The sequence below is a fragment of the Stigmatopora nigra genome, unplaced genomic scaffold, assembly GCF_051989575.1.
Source record: "Stigmatopora nigra isolate UIUO_SnigA unplaced genomic scaffold, RoL_Snig_1.1 HiC_scaffold_27, whole genome shotgun sequence".
In the NCBI taxonomy this organism is placed as follows: Eukaryota; Metazoa; Chordata; class Actinopteri; order Syngnathiformes; family Syngnathidae; genus Stigmatopora; species Stigmatopora nigra.
Window position 1 is genome coordinate 2,202,791 of NW_027551606.1, and position 15,917 is coordinate 2,218,707.

The 15,917-nt window shown below is 39.1% G+C and overlaps 3 protein-coding genes across 3 annotated transcripts in view; all 3 read right to left on the bottom strand.

The window, feature by feature from the left end:
* tent4b (terminal nucleotidyltransferase 4B) overlaps nucleotides 1–2,857 on the bottom strand; it is a 16,368-nt gene extending 13,511 nt beyond the window's left edge. Inside the window, exon 1 of the mRNA XM_077711689.1 lies at nucleotides 2,360–2,857. Coding sequence (XP_077567815.1) covers nucleotides 2,360–2,817 — 458 coding nt within the window. The 5' untranslated portion in view covers nucleotides 2,818–2,857. The remainder of the gene's footprint in view (nucleotides 1–2,359) is intronic.
* A 1,847-nt stretch (nucleotides 2,858–4,704) lies between these two features.
* heatr3 (HEAT repeat containing 3) lies at nucleotides 4,705–12,469 on the bottom strand. The gene is made up of 15 exons (XM_077711722.1): nucleotides 12,200–12,469; nucleotides 11,444–11,616; nucleotides 10,791–10,878; nucleotides 10,472–10,572; nucleotides 9,726–9,835; nucleotides 9,514–9,654; nucleotides 9,091–9,371; nucleotides 7,874–7,964; nucleotides 7,645–7,778; nucleotides 6,482–6,564; nucleotides 6,271–6,407; nucleotides 5,687–5,775; nucleotides 5,473–5,616; nucleotides 5,212–5,388; nucleotides 4,705–5,000 (listed from the first exon to the last, which is right to left on the bottom strand). The coding sequence occupies exons 1-15, from the start codon at nucleotides 12,344–12,346 to the stop codon at nucleotides 4,887–4,889; spliced, it is 2,010 nt and encodes a 669-aa protein (XP_077567848.1). The 5' UTR covers nucleotides 12,347–12,469; the 3' UTR covers nucleotides 4,705–4,886.
* A 416-nt stretch (nucleotides 12,470–12,885) lies between these two features.
* Nucleotides 12,886–14,189, bottom strand: cnep1r1 (CTD nuclear envelope phosphatase 1 regulatory subunit 1). Its single transcript, XM_077711682.1, has 6 exons — nucleotides 14,052–14,189; nucleotides 13,694–13,765; nucleotides 13,548–13,621; nucleotides 13,337–13,446; nucleotides 13,193–13,247; nucleotides 12,886–13,127 (listed from the first exon to the last, which is right to left on the bottom strand). Exons 1-6 carry the CDS (start codon nucleotides 14,074–14,076, stop codon nucleotides 13,086–13,088), a joined length of 378 nt encoding a protein of 125 aa, XP_077567808.1. The 5' UTR covers nucleotides 14,077–14,189; the 3' UTR covers nucleotides 12,886–13,085.
* Nucleotides 14,190–15,917: the final 1,728 nt, after the last annotated feature.

A 15,917-nucleotide genomic window follows, 5' to 3' on the forward strand; every position in this document is an offset into this window, starting at 1 on the left:
ACTGATTATGCAGTCCTAGTATATAGACACTGTATAGGTGTGACTTGCTTGAGGTAAAACAGTAAAAGTCATAGTTTCCATGACAGGATGGACTACAAGCCCAATAATGATTACAGGCTGGGTGATAAAACATTGATTCTGGTTCTTCTGTAGGATCCCAAATATTTTTTATGACGGTCATTGGGTGCAATTGACTGTGAAAACTGCAGTAATCCCTCGATTATCGTGAATTCACTACTTGACGATTTCCTTCTGCTATTAATTATTTTTTAAGTTCATAAAAATGTAAAAAAAACTATGCTGAAACTTCTAAGCGGAAGCCACTCTTGTTACTAGGGAGTCAGAATTTAATTAAAAATAAATAAATACATAATTATAGGGGTAACCCCACTTTGCGATTGTTCTATTATCGCGGCCGTGTTTGGTCTACTTCAACCACGATATTCGAGGGATTACTGTGATTCTTCCTTTATTTACTGGCACACCAGATAACATTGAGAGCGCAAATTAGTTGATAAAATATAGAATTCGGCTTATTTTACATAATTGAAAGATTTCAGTTTAATAGAATCGTATGTTTGTCATTAAAAGTGCCAGACAATGGGTTATGAAATATATATTTTTAAATCATTATCCTTGTGTTATTGTGGGTCAAAAACAGAGAGTATTTCAGTTTATGTTAATTTTACTATTATAGCTTTGTTTTAGCATGTCATTTATTTATTTAACATATATAATTATTATTTACAGAAAAATTATGGCCTGGCGAATGAGTGGTTAGCGCATCGGACTCACGGTTGGCTGACCTGGGTTCAAATCCAAGTCCACTTGTGTGAAGTTTACATGTTCGTCTCAGGCCTGTGTGGGTTTTCTGTGGGTACTCCAGTTTCCTCCCACATTCCAAAGATGTGCATGGTAGGCTGATTGGACACTTAATTGCCCCTAGCTGTGAGTGATTGGTTGATTGTCTTGTGCCCTGCCATTGGCTGGCCCGAAGTCAGCTAGGATAGGCTCCAGCACCCCCACAACCCTAGTGAAGCTAAAGCAGATATCATTAAAAGTGAGACATCCACACATGTAGACCAAATGGGTTGCCCATGTAATTGGACAGCAGGTCTTAATGGGATTAATTATTCATTCTTCTTGAATTAACCAAAACAATCATTTGCCCTATAATAGGTTAACCTCATTGATAAAACATAATTTGAGCTGTATTGCTTGCTTGTTTTAAACAGAAGTCAATGGGGAAAAAAACTGTCACGAAATAATGACAAGTTGAAGGGCGGTGAGATTTAGACACAACACGAGCTCAACGTACACCACGAGAACGATACTGTACATGTGTTCACAAGTAGGTGGGTCACGTGACTCGCGTGTCAAGCAAGTACAGAGTGGAGTAGGCGGACTCAGTCACATTGGGTGCACGTCGTACTCGTGTGTTTAAAAGCATAGCAGCCGCTTAAGGCTCTAGGTCAGTGGTGTCAAACGTATAGTCTGCGGGCTGGAAAGTAACTATTGTTGTTTAGGTCCAAATTCACTCATTTTCTTTTGTGATTTACAATTTGCAGTGTAACAAGTGGCTGACAGTCTGATTATTGTCTTTGTGCAAGCACTATTTAAGTGTATTTGGTTAGAAGACACAAAGAGGGAAGATAGGTTGGACAGGGATGTGATAGGTCAAGATGGGTGACAGTAATTTTCGGGTGGGGTATTAGGTTGTCATGAAATTGGTGATTTACACCCAAGACTGGTTAAAAGGGCCCAATAATAATTCCACCAAACTCCAACAATTTGATTTATGATATTTTCTGACATTTAAAGGCAACAATACGAAGAAAATGAAATTGTATATGCTTAGAAAAAGTTAAATACTTCAGAAAAAGTAACTATTTTCACTCTATTTGTGACGTCAGCCCCCAAACACTAATAACAACAAACACAAAGAAATAAACTAAAATAATAAACTTGAAATCTATTGTTTCCCAAGCATTCACAGTATTAAAAAAATCAAATACAGTCAATTGATTAATTGCTCAGGCCTACTCATATAAAAAAGGCAAAGTAACCAAAACAAACATTTTCGACGAAACGAAACAAACTTTCGACCTTGATTGGTGTTCCACCGAATTGAAATATAAAAGTCAGACACTCGCAAAGTCGTAAAAGCGGTAAAAAATAAAGTTTAAAGTGCTTTTTCCCCTAGATTAGCACAAAAAAAACGAAATATCCCCCCAAAAAGTTAACCATATTAAGCGCTGATTCTGTTTCCAATAATCACCGTACTAATTCACTTATAGGTGATTTCAATAAGTTTATTTTTTTGCAAAATAACCCCCCCAAAAAACAAAGTTCCTCTTACCCGATGATCCCTTCCGAATAGTTCCTGCTCTTCCACGGCGTGCCAGCGTAGCCGTCGCGGCCCTCCGTTTCGGGGCCGCCGTTCAGGAAGCTAGAATTGAATCCGAAAGTGCTCGCCTTATTGTCCCGTTTCCTCTTATTGGGGTGTCCGTCCACCGGCTCCCGGTTGTTCGTCGCGGTCGCTCGCTGGTTGCAATTCCCCGTGTTCAGCGACAAAAAGTCCCGCTGTTCCAAGACCTCGCCGTCCCTGATGGGACTCGTCATGGTCGACTCGGGCGGCCCGGTCCTGGCAGCGAGGAGGACGGTTCCCGACGCCGCGTTGAGGCTCGCTTTTAGGATGCCGAAGCTGTTGTTGACGTGGAGGTATCCGAGCCCTTGCGTCGTCTCCCAAATCTGCATCCACAGGTTGTTGGCTGGTCCGCGTTGTTCTGGTTGGAACCAGGCGATTCGCGGATCCATCAAACGAGAGTAGTAGGCAAACCCCCCCCCCCCCTCTCGGCCCCCACCCCACCCTCCCTCCTCCCACCAGTGAGCAGCTAGCAGAGCTAGCGTTAGCTCCCCTCGTTTTACCCCCCGTTACTTATTCCAATTTTGTCCCTCGTAGGTGACAACGACAGGCGGCGGAAAAGCGCAAGAAAGCGACGAAAGTATCCGTAGACTGTTGACCTGTTTGTGCTCAGGATTTTCTCGTTATTAGAACTCCGCGGAGGACCGCGAGGCCGTATAGTGTCGATGGAACGCCAGTCTATCTCCCTCTGACCCTTCCTCGGGATGGTACTCCCTCAATGGCGGAGCTTCGCTGAGCTAATGGGTGATGCGCATGCGCGAGTAAAGAGGGCGGGGAGAGCTTGTTACGTAATAGCGTAATGTTTGTTTTCGTTGATTTCTGGTTATATAACTATACATGCAATTGAACATACTTTATGTCAATGAAGTTCTTTAACAAATTGCGTTTTTGAGGAAATTAGAAACATTGTTAAGTGCTCTACATTGTTTTTTTCAGCCATTTTTAAAATAAAATTTCCAATTAATTGTTTATAGGACTAACAAAGCACATCAAGAGATACAATTTACATACGTTGTTGTGGAGATTTTTTACAATTATTCATTATGTATGACAGATAGTAGAGATATAGGTAGAGGTATTAAGACAGTCGACAATGCAAGTAATCGGCAGCCATCTTGCGTCAGGAGAGGTAAGGCGATAGTAAGATTATTTACTCATGTGGTGCCATTGACAGCAAAAGACATTACATTGTTGTTAAAGTTGGTGGCTGGCGTTGAAAGATTATAGCAATTGTATAGTTAGTTTAGGGCCCCGCCTCAATATGGCTGACAAGTGCTAAATTCTATCACAAAATGTAATTTTATATTTCATGCTCATATATATTTATTATCTTACTTCTAATGTCAATGCTGGTCTTTAAACTTTTACTTTACTCGAGTAGAGGACCACGGCAGAATTTAAATGAGTCGGCAAAATATGACGTCAACATTGCATTGCCAATGGACCAATAGAATTACTGACCCCGCCCAATCGACTTTTGTACTGCTTCCCACGTGTTTCGGAACGTGCCGTTTAAACAAATAAAACAAAAAACATTCGATGCAAAACGTGGCTAATTAATCAACAGGCTGAGTTTTTATTTTCCACTAATTAACTTTAGCATTCATTATTCAAAGCATTTAAAAATATTTTCATTCAATCTTAAATGGTGTTTTCCTTTCTTACATTTTTAATGAATATACATGTTTGTTTACTACCAATCAAATTCAAAATCGTATCCACTTTCTATGTCATTGCACGTACGGCTAAGTTTTCAAATGAGATTAAACGTATGCATAATTTTTGAGACGATGGAAAGATGGAATGAATATAGTAGTACATAGTTTTTTTCCAGCACACAATGTTTAGCTTTTTATTCTCAAAGTATTAACAACCATATTTTTGCTTGCACATGAAAATTCATTATTTTTATTTTTGCGGTTTCCATTACTTTTTGTGAAAACTCAAAAACAATGGGTTGCAGGGGTGCTAGAGCCTAGCTCAGCCAACAATGGGTAGTAGGTGGGGTACACCATGAATTGGTTGCAATTTTCCAGCCAATCGCAGGGCACATTGAAACAACAAATAACACTCACACTGATACCTAGGGACAATTTAGAGTGTTCCATCAGCCTAGCATGCATGTTTTTTGGATGTTGGGGGAATCCAGAGTACACGAAGAAAACCCACGCAGGCCCTGGGAGACCATGCAAACTTCCCACAAGAAAGTCGAAATTCACTGGGGATTGAACCCTCGATCTCAGAGTCAAACGACTTTTAAAATCTTGAGGAAAAACATCTCGAGCGAACAGGCTTGACAGCCCCCGGTGTAAGGAATTTATTTCCATTCAACACGTTTCAGGACCAAGCATTAGCCACCATGCTTGTGTTGTCTTTACGGCAGAAACAGAAAAAACGGGGCAAACCGAAGTAATCAACTATACACAATAAATACTGGATAGAAATTCACTTCAATTTCCTGTCAGTTTTTGTCCACGGTCTCCAGGTAGCCGATGAACCTCCTGAGATTGATTCTGACATTATCAAGAACGCAAAGCTGCTGCGGGCTGTACTTGTTTTTTCCCACCTTACGGATCTGTTGAAAAATACAGTTGAATTTGTGCATTAAGTTTTTAGTAAAACAAAAAGTACTGTTTGATGGCATAGCTACTGTTATTCACATTTCCAAGCTAGCTATCTGCTATTCAAGCTATTAGCAAAAAAGCCAAGTTGAGGGTTTGTCGTTTAATGTCCCCAAAATACTGTAAATGTCATTTATGTCATGCAAAATATGTAACGATAGATACCTTGGCCTTAAACACTGGCTGAAGCAACTTCAAAGCAGGAAGCAGCTGGATGCTTTTGGCTGCAGTCTCCGCCTCTTCGCCGTCCGCAAATACGTCAAAAAGGGCATCCAAGGCCTCGCCATTGACAACCAGGTCGGCTTCGTTGGTGGCTACTTGTAGTAAGCCCTTTCCGATTGTCTGTGGGGGCGGAGTTTTTGGTTTAAAAATGAGCTGCGATGGGAAAAAATGATTAACAAATTTTGTTTTTCCGCTCAGAATGACCTGGAGGGTTTGACCGGAGCCTTTCTCTTTGGCGAGTGCACTGCCAGTGATGCCTAAGATGGCGACGGCATTGACCCTCACGCTTGTGACATCACAGAGGGCGGCGGTTTCGCTGAGTTTCATCAATTGCTGCAGGCTGATAGACTAGAGGACAGCAAACAAAAGGTTACCAGGAATATGTCCATACGAAAAGAAAAAAATATCATTTCCTTACCAGAGGGATATTTTTTGAGGCGGCCATTTGCAAAAGTGACCTCATTGCACTGATGACTGCCTCCAGGAACTCCTCATCTTGAGGGATTTCTACAAGAAGTGTCAAAATGTCTGAGCAACAAATACGGGACACGTGTTTGCCTACTGTATTTACTCGCGTATAAGCCGAATCCTTAAAATTGCCTTAAAATCATTGATTTTGACAATTTCTCGCATATAAGCCACATCTTGATTCGCAATTTTCACCTCCTTATTCATGATTTTAATAGGGAGTACAAATATGTTACTTTGAAGGGATATCTCAAGAAAAATAATCGCACGTGGTATTTTTTTAGATACTGTATGAATCAAAAGCACATTCTTAGGGTCAATATCATAAAGAAATAATTTATCCAGTAATGGTAGTTTTCTTACTGCAAAACAGAAAATAACCAACACAGTAAATGTTACTTTGCTGGTAAAAGACAGTATAGCAAGTCTTGTGCGCATGCATATAAGCCGTAACCTTAAGTCAGTCATCATTTTTTTGTTACAAATACAGCTTATATGCAAGAAAATGCAGTACTTTTAAGTCGTTGGTGGTACCTGGGGCGCCAAAGACCAGCGCAGACAGGTGTTGGGCGGCCTGCTGCAAGGCGGTCTCCCCACCCAGAGACTCGGCGTCCATGCCAGAAAGGATACTGTGGAGACACGTCAGGGATCGCGACTGGACCCTACGCATTCTGCGTGGTGGATGAAAATGATGTCACTCAAGTAAAACGATGTAAATAAAATAAGAAAATTGTGGTATGTTTACTTTGTGATGAGGATTTTCCAGTGGGGAGTTTGTTGGCATGCCTTTATGGCTTCCTGATAGGGGAAGTGTGTCTTTTTCAGCACCTATGATCAAAGCAATAAAATATAAGTAAAGTTCTTGGTATTGGTATTGGTATTTTATAATAGTGATTGTGGACATTGTTCGCTAACCCAAGACCATTGTAACATAAGATTTAAACATTTTAGAGCATGGACAACCAATTTGTTAATTCTTAATGAATTATACAAGCCTAAAACCTGTTCTTAGAAGTTATAATCTCTCAGAAGTACTCATAGTTACTGTATTTTCTCGGCTATAGGTCACACCTGAGTATAAGTCGCACTAGCCAAAAGATGCAAAAATAAAGGGAAAAATATATATAAATATATATACGCCACACCTGAGTAAAAGTCGCACTAGTTAAAGAATGCACAATAAAAAGGAAAAACGCGAGTTGCACTAGGGCAGTGCTTCTCAAATAGTGGGGCGCGCCCCCCTGGGGGGGCGTGGTGCGATACCTGGGGGGGGGGGGCGTGTAACCCTGGGGAACAGGATTTTATGTGGCCGTACTAGTATAAAGTGTAATTGCGCATCCACTACAGTAGCTGGCAGTGGCGCTCTCATTGTTACTTCTGTCATGTTTGCGAGAGTGCAACATTTCACATGTTGTACTTATAACAATTTTATAAAATGATTTTATTTATAGTCACGGTGGGAAGTGGGGGGGGGGGGCGAATAGTTTTCTTCTTGCTAGGGGGGGCCTAACAGAAAATAATTGAGAAGCACTGCACTAGGGTATAAATTATACATAAATAGGGACAGCAGTCAAAATAAGCAACTATCAATTAATGTAACTACCATTTTTTTTTATAAGTATGGCCTAAAAAACAGCATGAAAAGCAGTCTAATTGAAAAAAAAAAAAAAAAAAGGCATAAGTTGCAGGCCAAGCCAAACTATAAAAAAGTGTGACTTATAGTCCTGAAAATACAGTATTTATTTTTTTACAAATCTGGCCAAAATATATGCGCTATTGACCTGTGCCAGGCCGTTCAAATAAATGTAATTTAATATCTACATAGAATGATTTTTTTATCAAAACTGCTCAAAACCTAGCAATTTACCCATCGCATTTTTTTTTGTTACACATAAAACTATAATTTGCCTTTTCAGGGATGTTGTTGTTGACAAGAGCGGCGTGCACTTCTGCCGACAAACACGTTGGCGAGGTAAATCCATCAGCTTGCGCTTCGCTTTCCCCGTCGCTCGACCTCTCCTCCCACTCGTCGTCAGAGGCATCTGAACACAACGGGTCGTTATGGCATCTTCGGCCAAAATATCAAAAACAAAACGCCGGGCATGTCAGAAGAAATTCACGTCATAGTGCGCCTCACCATCAGAACAGCACATGTTGACGAGTATCTCTAAGGACGTCTGCTGGGCTGTCAGCAAGGCTGTGGCCTCCCTCAGCTCCTCCATCTCCCTCTGGATGCAAACGAGCCGCCTTGTGAGTTAACACGTCGTCCCGGATTGTTGGGTTGCAAAAGCGAGTGTTTTAACGCAGACGTTTGGTGTGGGCGTAGCGTGCCAAACGGCCGCTTCGATTTTCATCAGTTTGCCGGGAGGTGGCCGAGGGGGACGCTTGTGTTTGGCCAAGGTCGTAGTACTCGCCTACAGTATATGTTGAATATCTAATTGAGGTTGGATGAAATATTGAAGTTGCAATGGAATAGAGAGGGGTTGATTGTCACATAGGTTGGTTATTATACGAATATATATATATATATACCATATTTTCACGACTATAAGGCGCACTTAAGTCTTAAATTTTCTCCAAAATAGACACAGCGCCTTATAAGCCAATGTGTTTTATATATGGAAAACAAATAAAATGTGTCATGCCTTGAGGGTGTGCCTTATAATGTGGTGCACCTTATAGTCGTGAAAATAAGGTTGTTTTTTTTTAAATCAACTTTGCTTGTACTGTAAAATAGCACAATTTCTTTAAGGCTCAATTTATAAATGAAAAGTAATTATTATTGAAATTGACTAAGAATGAGAACAAACGACTCAAAAGCTGGTTGCCTGCTAGCTGTTAGCTTTTAGCCCAAAACACCAGTTGTTTTTTTTTTTTAATCACAGTTTGGATGGAGAGATGAGTGTTACACAAATGATTTTTATGGTCCCTGTACAGGACAAAGATATTTTTTAGCAGGTCCCAGGTCTCTACTTAGTATGAATTATTTTTTTTTAAATGGTGTCATCACTGTGTTATTGACAGTGAATAGGAATTATAACCAAAATATAAATGTTCACTGATAAAGTAGTTCCCTTTTAAACACTGTCCTAAAAAATGATCTGTTCTATTCTATTGACGCAAAATTTTTATAAGTTATAACTTTTATAAACCTGGCGGACTGCAGGTTTAATCATTGTTAAGAAAGGTCTTAGAATACCCCCTAATACTAGTCTTAATTTAAAAATTCCTATCAACTTAACATTAACCTTTGATGGGCTTTGCTCCATTGTAATATTTAGTTTGTTTTTTGCCTCCAATTCCACTGATCATATTCCTCTTCCATTCAAAGTGACTCAAAAAAATTGAACTTACGGGCAAGAAGTCTGAAAAGTCCTCTTCCGACTCTCCATTCTTCGCACACTTTGCTCCTCCCTCCTCGTCCATTTTCTCCACGAGGGGCTCCCCAGCAGCCTGTGTGTCCATTCCCACTGCGGTGGGAGTCGTCTGGAAGCGATCCCCCTCTGCACTTCGGAGGTGAAGGATAAGTTCACCGGCGTCCACGTCCAGACATTGTGAGATAATTTCCAGCACGCCTGCTAGGAAATGAGCCTGTCGGGCTGCTGGAAGACTCCCCTGGATGTTCCACACTACTCCTACGTGAAAATAAACACTTTTCAGATTGAGTAATTGCACAGCATCCCTCCCCGACGTCGATAAATCTTGTTTTATTGTGATCTCGTACAGGTTTTCCCATTTTTATGAGAAAACAACGCTAGAATAAGTGAGCAAAAGTACCTCCAGCTAGCGTCCGGAGGAGAATGTGAGCCATGCTGGATTCCTTTGAGAGCAGGACCCCCTCCAGGGCTGTATGCACGTTGCAGTTGACGCTCCGCAGGAGTTCGGGGTTGTCCTCTGAGACGGTGTGCAAACATTGCGCTGTTGAACGGAAACGTTAAAAAATGAGCTGGAAATTGAGTCAGTCGTTGAATTCAAGTTTCAATGCTCACCTGCAGATGTGGCCAGTTCCACGTTGTGGGGGTGTCTTTCCAGACACTGGACGACCACATCGAGGAGTCCGGATTTATTGAACACGGATAATGCCTGGTCACTGTTCTCACTTGAAAGTGAAAAAAAGAATTTTTTTTTTTTTTTAAATAATTATTATATTACATATATATAACATCACATCATGTTCTTGTTTACCAACCGTTAATATTTTGGCTTTTATGACCAAAAACATTATTGTCCAAATTTGTGGATATCACATCTTAAGCGCTTTTTAAAAAAATACCAAAATAGTAACTTGTCCAATTTCAGTCCACACAACACATTAATAGTCATACCTTGACATAAGTGTCCCGACATACGAGAAATTTAAGATACGAGGAAAATTCCGTGCACATAAAAATGTTTGCCCTGAGATAAAAGACAAATTTTACATACGAGTAAACATTGGTGGTCTTTTTCAAACTGTGCATTGGGGGTGGGGGGGGGGGGCTTCTTTGAATATGGATAAAGTAGAAACAATTAAAAACACATCTTTCCATTGTAAAATCCTATTTTAGGTTGTTTTTTTTCAAAGGGTGGAAACGGATTAATTTATTTTTAGTTATTCTTTATGGGAAATTTTAATTTTAAATACAATTAAATTACATACGAGCTCAGTCCCGGACCATATTCAGCTCATATCTCAAGGTATTACTGTATCACCGTGCCCTGTTCCAACATGGCCTCTTGAAAATCATTTTTTTACCATAGATTGCAAAGCAGGTTGACTGCCTCGTTGGCGACAGCCTCCACTTGGTTCTTTGGATCTTTGCTTACTACCGAAGGGCCACCAAAACCACTGGAACACTACCGAGAAAAAAAATACAGCTGTAATGAATATTTAACCCAGAACTTTTCAAAGCCTGGTGGGCCAACAAGCTTTTTTTGGCCAGTATAAACTTGAATACATTGGGAAAACTGGTAGAAATGTGCATTTATTTAGGAATATTGAAGCTCAAAGTCCAGCCAATAAAGTTAATGAAAGCATATACGGCTTGGACAGCTGCTGAAAAAAATGTGTTCACCTCTGTGAGGAGTGCCGTCAAAGGAGTCATGACATCGCACTTGACCATGTCCTCGCACACCTCATGGCCACCGCACACGCTAAGATTCCTGTCAACGGGCGCAAAAACACGTGGGAAATTTGTTTGTGATTTGAAGTTTTATGGAAAAGCAAAATCAACGCCATTATAAAACTCAGGTCCCATAAAACCTTGCGTCTTTTGGAAAAATGTCTTTGTAAAAGCTAAATAAACAAGCTACAGATGCATCTACTATGTATGTTTGTAATTGATCTCTACTAAAGATTTGAAAGGCAACTCCTTTTCTTGTAAAACAGCGCCCTCTGCGGGTCCACCCTGGAATAGCCTAACAAACTGAAATCTCAAATTTAAGACACTAATAATAACCACGTCAAATCAAATATTGATCGATGTTCTTCTAAAAAAAAAGAATTAATAAAAAGTTTAAATAACATTTCTACAGATCAAGGGCTAGATAACAAGCTGTACCCCTATTTTTTTTTCATTTAATCAAAATATTTAGGTTTCTTTTCCAATAATAAACCCCCCAAAAATCATTTTTGTTGTTTTCAACAGAGAAAATAGAGTGTAAAATGATTAAAAAAAATAAAATCAAAAATAATACTGTTTGAAAAATGTCTACTAAATGTCAATACCTGAGGGCTCCAGCTGCCGTCTCCCTTACAGCCATGCTGACGTCCAACAACATGGGTCCCAACCGCCTCACTGCGTCCCTCTGAAGGAAACCCGGGATGCTTTGACTCCGTTGGACGACATGAGAAATACCGGCGCACGCACATTCTCTGATGTCGGCGTTGGGACTTTGCAACTAGGAATAAGAACAAAAAAAGAGGAATACAATTGCGATTAAGAAGAAACTGCATGTAATCAAATGTAGGGACTAAATGGCAAAAGTCATAAGAGGTGTTTACCTGACATTTCAATGGCAAAAGTCAGTTTACCTGACATTTTTATTCAAGTATGAATAAATTTGCACTATTATTTGTTATTTAATTACTTCCCACAACTGCTAAAATTTGAAAATATTCACATTGGCTGTAAGTAATAATTAGTGTTACTATAAATTTGTGTTGTAGTAATATGAGGAACAAAATATGCGATTGGGACATTCCTAATAAATAGTGCAGTAAAATGACATAACCACTGTCAGAAACTACTAAATTAACAACTTTGCTCAACATATTTTTGTGCTTTGGCACCTTATATTACAAATAATAAATAAATACAAATAAAACTGACACTGACGAAACGTGTTGCTTATTTTTTCCCAAATTTACATGTCTTTTCATAGAAATACATTGGTCTCAAAATACAGTTAATAGGTGTCATTAAGTCCATTAGGTGAAGGAAAAGGGGGTTCATTTTGCTGAAGAATAGTGGTTTTTTCTTACTTTCTCCAGCAGTTCCGAAGCTGCAGAGTCGCCGTCGTTATTTACTTGTTCGTCAATTTCTTCGGCTGCTTCCTTTACGGCGGTCACAGGTAGCCCGACATCGTTGAACTGAGGACGTTTAAACTTTTTCGTCTTGCTTTTGCCCATTTTCGAGAGCAAACGTGGACAATTCGGGTTTTTGTGGGCAATAGCTCAGGAAATTTGTATGACACGAAAAACTAAATGCCATGTGGAAGAGAGCTGCCGCAAAAAAGGTTGCACTGCCGCAAAGCAAAAGGAACTGTCGAAAATGAGGTTGCGCTTTTATAAAAATCATAACTGTAATATATATAAATGTGATTTGGTTTTGCGCTGTTATTATAAAAAATAGAACTTTAACACTAACAAATGCGATTTGAGTTATAAACCACATGTTTATGTAGTTCGTAGTTTTTATAGTATTTTTTATTTGAGTACTATTGAATACTATTTAGAATAATGCTGTTGAGCTAGCTAGCTATTAAAAGATATTTAATAAAATGTTAATAAAACGTTTTGGCTTATTTATAAACATTAATTTATGAAACATGGCTAAAGGAGATGGATTAAAGTTCTCTTTCTTCCTTAAATATCATTTAAAAAAAAGGTTATTTTATACCAAATTTGACCAGCAGCTTCATAAAATAAGTACAAATCATAGAAAACAATCCATTTTTACATCTGGAAAATTTAATAGGTTAACAGTTTAAAAAATATAAGCATTTGGATAAAATACAAGATTAACAAAAAACACAAAAGGGACTGTTGAGAGGACTTGAGCAGCTTCAACAAGAGCACAGCTACCAGATTTTCTGCAGCTTCTTCACCATGATGACAATACTATCCTCCCAACGTCTTCTCGCTACACTTACTGGATGTTGGGCCGTGGTTTGAGTATAAGCTTCCCCGTCTGGACACAATCGAGAAACACATTTTAGAAACCTCAAGGTTTTTTTAGTCGACACATTGATTTACATCATCGCAGGACATGTTGTATTCCGCTAAAACCGTCCGACATCTTGCAGCTATTCTGAACGGGTCAAAAAGTCAAGAATATTTTTCAACCTTTGAGATAGAAGCTTATCTGAAGGTTGGCACAGTTTATTTTGAAAAGGATACATTGACGGAGCCACAACTCGCTTATGTATCCCAGCAAAGAAGAGTGCAATGAGGGTGATGCAGCTAATGGTGAAGAAGGGATGATTCCACAGTGATGAAAAGAAAGAAACCTACAGGAATGAAAAGAGCAAATCAACCTATCAAGCCATCTTGTAAATGAGCATGAAAAGGACATGTTACCATTATAAAATACTTTGATTCATTTACATACCTTCTGTGTGTCAGGGTCTATCAACCAGTTCCAAGCACCAGTGGCTGTGCAGACTGACACAACGATTAAAATCACTGAGGGGGGAAATAGATATATCAATTAAAATATTATATTGGGGTATAATGGGTTAATGTTGCATGACTTACTTCTCCACCTGCCTGTTGCAGGTTGTAAACATGAGACATATTCTGTCAGTCTCCTCTCAAACGCTTTCAGGTCTGATGAAGAGTTGATACACCGATAAAATTGATATTAATATTTGTATCAGTACGGCGTTAAATGCATATATTTGTAAAATACACGTATGTGCACAACATAAGCTAATATAAACACGAAAGCAAAAATGCTACATGCTAACATCATTGGGAGACGAAGCCGTTTACATTAGCACGCCTTCAGTTTAGTGCCTTTATTCGAAAATTCAATATTTCAAAATGATGACAGTGTAGGTCGCGCTTTAAAAACTATCGTATTTTATATAGAATAGCTTTTATAGCGTGTTACCTTCGGCCTGTTCCAGTGAGTTCATGTCTTTTGAGTAGTGGTCACGTGGTTATTTCAGCAGCAGTCGGCTGTGGGAAGGTCTATTCGCTCAGTTGTCATGAAAAGCCAGGTCATGTAACCAATCAGCATCGAGCACTAGATGGTTTCCCCCGATTGGTGGATTTCGTGAAAGCAAGCACCCCCTTTTGGTCGCTTTTATCCAGTCGTGTGCTTTAAATATTTTTTCAGCTCTTGGGAGTTTAGATGATGCTGTTTGACAAATAAAATCTTCACGTCGGGGAATCGAATCCCGGTCTTCCGCGTGACAGGCGTAGGTACTGTCCACTATACTAACAAGGAAGGATGCTTTGATGTTTTGAGAATTAAGTTTGGAAGAAAGCTAATATGTACTAATATGCACAAGCCATTAGGTATAAATTTAAGAAAAATAACTACACAAGGCACTAGGTATAAATTTATAAAAAATCACTACACAAGACATTAGGTATACATTTAAAAAAAATGGCATCCAAATCAAAAAGGCCCAAGTCAATATTTCAAATAAAATGCCTTTTTACATAACCAAATCCCATGTTTTTAAAGAACATGACCATCAACATTCAAAGTGAATAGTTTGGTTGGAGAATATTAGAATAATATTTTGATAATTCCTCCTCCCCTCGTTTACTGTGCACATATTATTTGTAATGTGCTTTCTGATGGTTGTCATGTGTGTTTTTTTGTGCTCAACTCTGGTAACCTTGCAACCTTGGAGGCTTCTTTTGTAATAAATTCACGAGGCCAAAAAATGCAGTTTCAGTCTTCTGAGGCACTTTGACTGTAGCCCACCCATCCTTGACACACCTGCGTTAGATACAAATGTATCTATCACTCTGCATTGCTCTTTGGATCTAGCTTTAATAACTAAAGTGGTACTTTGACATATAAATGTTTCCCATAGGAATGAACTCAAAACTAATGAATTGATTCAAAGCCTCTGAAAAACAACTCAAAACAGGATATCGGATTGTAAAAACATTTTGATTTGTTCTAATTCGCCATCTATCAACAAAGTAACAAATAACTAGTGGTTATGAGGAACATTGCTGTATTGTATTGTCAATTAAATTTGGAAGAAAGCTAATATGTACTAATTGGTAGGGTATGACGTAGTGTGGCAGAAGCAAAAAGTTATTACTCCCCATCGGGGAATTGAACTACAGTCTTCTTAGGCGAAAATACTGTCCACTATACTAACGAAGAAGGCTGCAACATCTTCATCACAATTAAGTTTGGAATAGATATATTATGTACTAACTGGCAGAGTAAGGCATATTGTAGCAGCGGCAACAAGTTGATTTTCCCCGTCGGGGAATCGAACCCTGATCTTCAGCATGAGATACTGTCCAATATACTAACAAGGAGGGTAGCTGTAGTGTTTTGACAAGCGTTTCTTGAAGAAACCTAATATGTACTAAAATGCATAGCCCATGAGGTATACATTTAAGACTACACAAGACATTAGGTAGGTATACATTTTAAAAAAATGACATCCAAATCAAAAAGGCCCAAGTCAACATTTCAAATCAAATGCCTTTTTAAATAACCAAATCCCACAAATTTTAAAGAACATGATCATCAAAATTCAAAACAAATAGTTTGGTTGAAGAATAGTAGAAGAATATTTTAATCATTCCTCTTCCCCTCATTTTCTGCGCACATATTTTTTTGTAATGTTCTTTTCTGATGGTTGTCTTGTGTGTTTTTTTGTGCTCGCCTCTGGCCATTGAGACCTTGGAGGTTGCTTTTTTGTAACAAATGCAAGAACCCCAAAAAAAATGCAGCCCGTCCTGTCCTTGATGCACCTGCCATTGATACATCTTCAAA

Excerpts from the sequence above, each read along its gene's own strand:
- heatr3 (XM_077711722.1), bottom strand. The coding sequence starts at position 12,346 with ATGGGCAAAAGCAAGACGAAAAAGTTTAAACGTCCTCAGTTCAACGAT. Across the intron at positions 5,776-6,270 it reads GCTGGTCTTTGGCGCCCCAG|AAATCCCTCAAGATGAGGAG; the intron begins GTACCACCAACG and ends CACTTCTTGTAG. Across the intron at positions 5,617-5,686 it reads CCTCAAAAAATATCCCTCTG|TCTATCAGCCTGCAGCAATT; the intron begins GTAAGGAAATGA and ends GCTGTCCTCTAG.
- cnep1r1 (XM_077711682.1), bottom strand. The coding sequence starts at position 14,076 with ATGAACTCACTGGAACAGGCCGAAG. Across the intron at positions 13,766-14,051 it reads CTCACTGGAACAGGCCGAAG|ACCTGAAAGCGTTTGAGAGG; the intron begins GTAACACGCTAT and ends ACTCTTCATCAG. Across the intron at positions 13,248-13,336 it reads CGAGTTGTGGCTCCGTCAAT|AATAGCTGCAAGATGTCGGA; the intron begins GTATCCTTTTCA and ends TGACCCGTTCAG.